The sequence below is a fragment of the Limulus polyphemus genome, unplaced genomic scaffold (genome assembly GCF_000517525.1).
Source record: "Limulus polyphemus unplaced genomic scaffold, Limulus_polyphemus-2.1.2 Scaffold1352, whole genome shotgun sequence".
NCBI classification, from domain to species: Eukaryota; Metazoa; Arthropoda; class Merostomata; order Xiphosura; family Limulidae; genus Limulus; species Limulus polyphemus.
Genome location: NW_013666962.1, coordinates 143,023 through 149,386, shown reverse-complemented (window position 1 = coordinate 149,386; position 6,364 = coordinate 143,023). Strand labels below are relative to the sequence as shown.

The 6,364-nt window shown below is 29.9% G+C and overlaps 1 protein-coding gene across 1 annotated transcript in view; it reads right to left on the bottom strand.

Moving 5' to 3' along the window:
- Positions 1-367: 367 nt before the first annotated feature.
- Positions 368-6,364, bottom strand: part of LOC106463226 (TBC1 domain family member 15-like) — a 120,563-nt gene continuing 114,566 nt past the window's right edge. The window contains exons 14-15 of the mRNA XM_013923221.2: positions 4,877-4,993; positions 368-2,068 (exon numbers count right to left, since the gene is read on the bottom strand). Coding sequence (XP_013778675.1) covers positions 1,691-2,068; positions 4,877-4,993 — 495 coding nt within the window. The 3' untranslated portion in view covers positions 368-1,690. The remainder of the gene's footprint in view (positions 2,069-4,876; positions 4,994-6,364) is intronic.

The following is a 6,364-nucleotide window of genomic DNA, read 5'->3' as shown; positions in this document are numbered from 1 at the left end:
TATCATTCTAATGCGACATGACATGGATTACAATGAAATATCATTTTTATACATGATAACATCAGTTATAATCATATTCTAAGACGTTATGAGGGAAATCAAAGAAGAATATGTAATAATATTTCAACCAAAGTACATCTATTTGCCTAGTCCAGTGCTGACAAGGCCTTTCATCCAATATCAGACCTCATCAGGCTGGCTGGGATATGACAGATACAACAGTTGTCTGGGCATTATTTATATCATAAATTTCATGAACAGCAAATGTTTTTGTGTGAACTAAATTAAGTCAATGAACTGTAATCTACTGCAAAAAGGTTACAAAAACAAAACACTAATATGTTATTGTAATCCACACTGGCAGCAATTATCAATCTTATACATACTGTTTTAATTCACATTGACATCAGTTACAAATGAATCCTTACAATCCATGAGGATATAGATTACATGTCAAATACAATAACATTCTATCATAATTCTGGTTTCACTGAGTTATCAAAGCATGTCATTAATGTCTGTATATAAGGTGACAGTGATTACAAACTATTAGTGTAATTCACACGGACATGGCCTAAAAACTATCTGAAATAACCCTCTTTACTGGTGTTTGAAACTCAAGATTACTTGTTACTTTAATATTATCAACACTTCAACTTACTGCATCAATGTCACTGGAATCCTGCTTTCTATAAACATGCTAATAAATCCTGATTACATCTGGTCTGAAGGTTCTAGTTCACCATGAATACACATTTTTATCACTTTTTTTTATTGGGTTGCTATAAAAAATATTATGAAACAAAGTGGAAGAAAAGGTCTCAACTTGTTTGAGAGCAATCCAGAAAATAAATACAAGTCAATTACACTGACACCATAAAAAAATGTGTGTGAAAAGTATCTTTAACTGAAAACTAACATCATAAAACATTGTGTGCAGCTACTTCAAAGTACATAAAAAACTCCAGTTTAGAAAGTTAGGGAAAACTTAAAGCACTATTATTTTATTTTCAATGATTTTATATCAATATCTTATACTAAAACAATAGAGCAGAATGGTATTAATGGATGCAGAAAATAACATTGAAATCTTCAGTGTCAAATATTAGCTACAAATAAAAAAAAGCAATACTGCAGGGGAGCCACTTGTTTCATAAATGAAAATCTTTATACATATATATATATATTAATTCAAACACCAACTTCAAAAGTAATTGTGAATATGACACAAGAATATTTTCTTTCAAACATAAAAACTGAATGAAAGAGATAAGAATAGATGAATTACCATTTAAGAAATTTTGAATACCAAAGAAAGACTAAGACTATTAAGTATTTCAGAAAATTTTATGTATATAAATTTATACACAATTACATATTTGTTTAAAAGCAATTAGCTCAAGCAATCTCTTTTATGTCCATAATTTCTTTCAGTAAAAATGTAGTTTTGAAGCTAACAACAATCTTACTTCAAGCATTATGTGATTATATACACAATACACATAGTTTGTATTTTTTAATATACATGCACACATCAAAATAGCAGCCTTTTTAACCTTTGCTAAAAACATGATGTTATTCAAAAAACCCTCTTTTAATATATTTGTTAATATTCTGCTATTTTGGTAAAGAGACTCATCATATTTGTGTTATGCAGTTTGCAATAAATGTTCCTTTATACAGATGCACTTCATGACATAAGATCAAATGAGATTTGATAACGAGCTTCTATGTCCGAATCTTCTGGTAGAACTTCTATACTGCTGTTTTCAACACTACTGTTTCCACTAGGAGGACTGGCATTAAATCGGTCTAAGGTGGATGAAGTCTTGTTTATTGGAACTGGGACTGAGGATGAATGTCTGATGTCTTCTATAGGGGCTGAAGCTGTTGATGGTGGTAGAGATACTATACTTGACACAGGAGAAGGAGGAGCTGGAGCTTGGATTCCCAAGATGTCTTGAAGACTTTGTGGCAGATGTTGACACTGACTTAGCTGAAGGTAAATACTTTCTGCTCTACATAAAACTTCTTCTGGGTTGATTTTGTAAGACATGTCATTTATGTGCTGACAAACAAATTAAAGTACAGATTAATAAACATCACTATACAGAAAATGAAAACATTAAGATATTGTTACTGTGGTTTAAAAAGATGAACAGTGTACTACATTATATGTAACTGAAGAACTAGTCTTCCAAGTGGTAGGTCAAATTTACTGGCTTCAAAACATACAAAGTGAAGTCACTGTCATTTTTTTTTCAGAACAACTTTCAAGTCCATAAGCTGAACAAATAAAAACAGTATTTGTTTTGAAAGATAACTACAACTTTATTTAAATGCCATGTATGTACAATATGTAATATCAACTTATGCAAAGCATCATCTCACACATTTCACTACAAGTAATGAAATAAAGTTTCTCAACTGAGTATATTCTATGAAAACTTTGGCAGTAATGAAAAGGATCTTACTACTAATGAAGGAATAAATTGTGGATTTGTTTTTTTTTTTCAGTTACACTAAACAGATGAAAAATACATGGAAAACCAAAGCAACATGATCAATAAACAAATGATCGAGTCTGTTACAATACACAAATGGTAATACATATTATACCTGATGATGACAAAACCTTGTCGAAACGTTGTACACTTGCTGTTATGTTAAACTTATATTAAAGTTTTGCTTCATTACCCATTCAAGCCGTCTCCAGCCATTATTAGTCTCAAAGTGGGTTCCTTGTCATCAAATTTTGTAAAACATAACAATAAAACAAGTATTTTTTTTATTACAAGTTACAACTTTTACAGTAAGGAAAATAAAAGCTGTAACTTGTAATAAAACATAAATAATCAGTAAGCAAACTCAAAATGAAACTATTAAAACAAATCTTTGTTTTATGTTGCACAAAGTTACTTGAGCTGTTCTTAATTTTGAAGTGATAAGACTAAAGGGAAGGCAGCTAGTTAATATCACCCACTACCAACACTTGGATTATTTTTTGCCAGTGGGAATAGTGGGATTGACCATAACATTATAATGCCCCCTAAGCTAAAAGAGTGAGAATGTTTGTTGATGGGTACAAAACAAATATATACTTTCTCTTGATTATGTAAACTATTTATACGTTAACAGCCTTTTCCAGTATCTGAATATTCTTGAAAACTATTATTAAAAAAAAATTCCAGGTTCATCCTAAGCTTCATCTTCTGAAGGAAAAAAAAAAGTTAAAAAAAAACAACAACCTGAATCACAATAAAAAAAAATAACTTAATGAAATATTTGGTTATTTTCACCCTCTCAATGTTAAAAGTAGAAATTGAAAAAATATTAGGGTTAAATATTAGACTTTTTGCAGAAAGTTAAAAGGAAATATCATCATTTACACTCAAATTTAGGAACACTGACTGAATTTTACCATAGTCCTAAAAAAAAACCCTACAGACATTTCAGATGAGTGATGTTCTCTTGTTACAGCTGTTCATCCTATCTCTTTCAGAACCCACTGCTATATTCCACTTTTCTCTTTCATTGTTTGTTTTGCCACCCACCATCTCTTCAATTGTAGATGGTACCTAACTTACACCTCTTCTTTTTTAGTAAGTGTATTTTGCAAATTTCGCTTTTCATGCTTCAGCTAACAAACTTTTCTTTTTCTCACCATCCCTCCCCATTCTTCAGTCCTTACTTGAAGCATTCACCTCCAGCACCACATCTCCAAAGCTGTCACCCTTTACATGTCATTATCCTTGAGTTTTTCAAGAGAATTACATACAAGTACTGGATAATGGCTAATAACCATTGTAAATACAATGTTTCAGTCATCGGGGCAAATTTAACTTGAACTTTCATTGTCTCACAGTTAAAAAAAAATACATTCTGAAAGGTGAAAAGTTTGTTTATGGAACAATAATACACAGAAACTTATATGATATGCATAATTAGACCAAAAGGAAGATATAAATAGCTACATTTAGCATTTGGATTTTCTTTTACATTTTGAATCAACACAAAATAAGTCACATGTTTGAAAACACTTCCACATTTGCTAATGTCACTTTGAGACTCATACCAATTTGCTGTGATTGGTCAGTTTTCATTTGTCTGATGGCATCCACATGACTCAAACAATGTTTTTTGAGATCTTGCCATGGTTAATGAATAACATGGAGCACTTTAACACTGTGATTTACTTTGAGGTAGTAAGTAAAGCAAGATATTGTGAGAAGACCATTATACATACAGCTAGGTTAAATGACCAATTATTTCAGATCACATGAATGATTATCAGATGCCTGATTTGCATAACATAAACTGAAGGAGATGACTATCATTATAACAGTGGTTTTCCTTGTCATAACTATACTTCTATATCATTTAGTTAATTTTTGCAGTGGGCTAAAAAACATTGAAATTCCACTCAAAGTCAATTTACTACAATTCAGTCAAAAATCCATTTAGCACCCTTCATACAGTAAGTATTTTTCAATGCATATTATTTATTAGTAATGCATCATGGAACAACAATATTTATAAATGTAGCATAAAAATAACTTTTACAACAACTTTCACTTAGATAGCTTAGTAAGTCAGTTATTCATTCAATAGTCATACTTTTCCCATCTTTTACACTTACATAAACTGCATTACTCTATCTGAAAATCAGTTCTAAATAATACTGTATTTATCATTTGAATGGATTACAAATATGAATGTAACAGATGAATTTCTATTTCCCAGAGAGTTATTGTCAACCTGAGAACATTTATATTAGTAGTTACCACATCAAAATATTTATTAAGGAAAAAACCATTACTTAACTTTAAAATGCATAATTTTTATTTCATACAAATATCAGGTGTGTTTCACCTACCTTTAATATCTCTGGAAGTCCAAATTGGTTCTCCATTAGTGTATTTTTTTCAGCATCCAAAATAGCCAAACAGATCAAAAGATGAAAACTTCTACAAGGCAGTCCAGTCCACAGCACCTAAAAAACAACAACAGTATATGTTGAAAATTATATGATTTGGTATTCCTTCCTACTTTACTATCATAGAGTCAATGGAATAATTTTTAGTTTTAATTTCTTAATTTCTAAATTTTTGGGAGAATAAAATAAAAAGATTATCTTAAGAATGCTACACTGAATTATTTTATCATTCAAATTTCACAAGGTAATAATGTTATTACTTCTTCTAAAACTACTTACACACTAGAACAGTGGTTGTGTTAAGGCACTTTGCATGCTAGATACAAAATAAATCAACTGGATGAAAATAAACTCATCCTGCATTCATGGGATGTATAAAAATGACAAAGGGAAGATAAGGAAAGATGCATATTAACCCTTTCCAGACTGGGTGGTTGTCTTTGATATCCCTTGAGTTTTTCCTTCTGACAGTGGAAATAATTAACCAAGTTGAATGAAACTTAGTATCAAGTTGTTATATATTTCAATAGTATTTGTTGTAAGACACTGTTTTAAAAAAAAATGAAAGGTCCTGATGTCCATTATTTCAACTACAGATGTTGGTTGAAATTTTCAGTAGCACAGACAGGGGCAAGTTCCGACTTTATATATGCATAGTAACTTCATTTCAGACACAAGGTATCAGTGCTCTTTAAAGTGTATATTCACATTTAGGATAATTTCCATTCTGTTAGTGTGTTTAACTCTTGCTTTTTATTTATTATTATTATTTTACTTTTTAATTTGTGTCTTAATTTTTTCATTAATTTTTGACTAATTATGACTGAAAATAAAAATTTAAGATGATACAATGTTACTTATTCTGTAATTTAGTTCTGAGAATTTTGTTTTACACAAATGCAAAACAAGTTCTACAGTTAATACAATTCAAACCTCACTGCTCAGGATTATTTTTTATTCAAATCTGAATTAAAATTAAAAAATAAATTTAAGTATTAAGAAATGAAAAATATTTTAATAAAACTAGTTTTACAACTTGTATGAATTAAACTTAATAGAATTGTATTTTAAATTATTAACAAAAGTAATATTTTTTAAAATTAGTTAAAGAACTGTCAACACAAGTTTTATGAAACTTAAAAAGGGAGAGAGAGCTTTTTAAATGAAGGGGAAATTTCTACTGAGGCTTGAATTTTTGTTCATAATATGCAGGCTTTCTTTTATCAACAGTTCGTGATAATTACATCCAGAAGTCAGAATTGAAAAGTCTTCTAAGGAATATATAGGAAAGTTAGGTGGAGTTTGAAGTTTAAGTCCAGTTCTGTTAGAAACTCCCATATGTTCTAAGGTGTGTATTTGTAAATGGTGAGAAGTTTTGCCTATTTATGGAGGTTTTACAGCTACCTTTGAATGTGAGAGTGAAAGTGT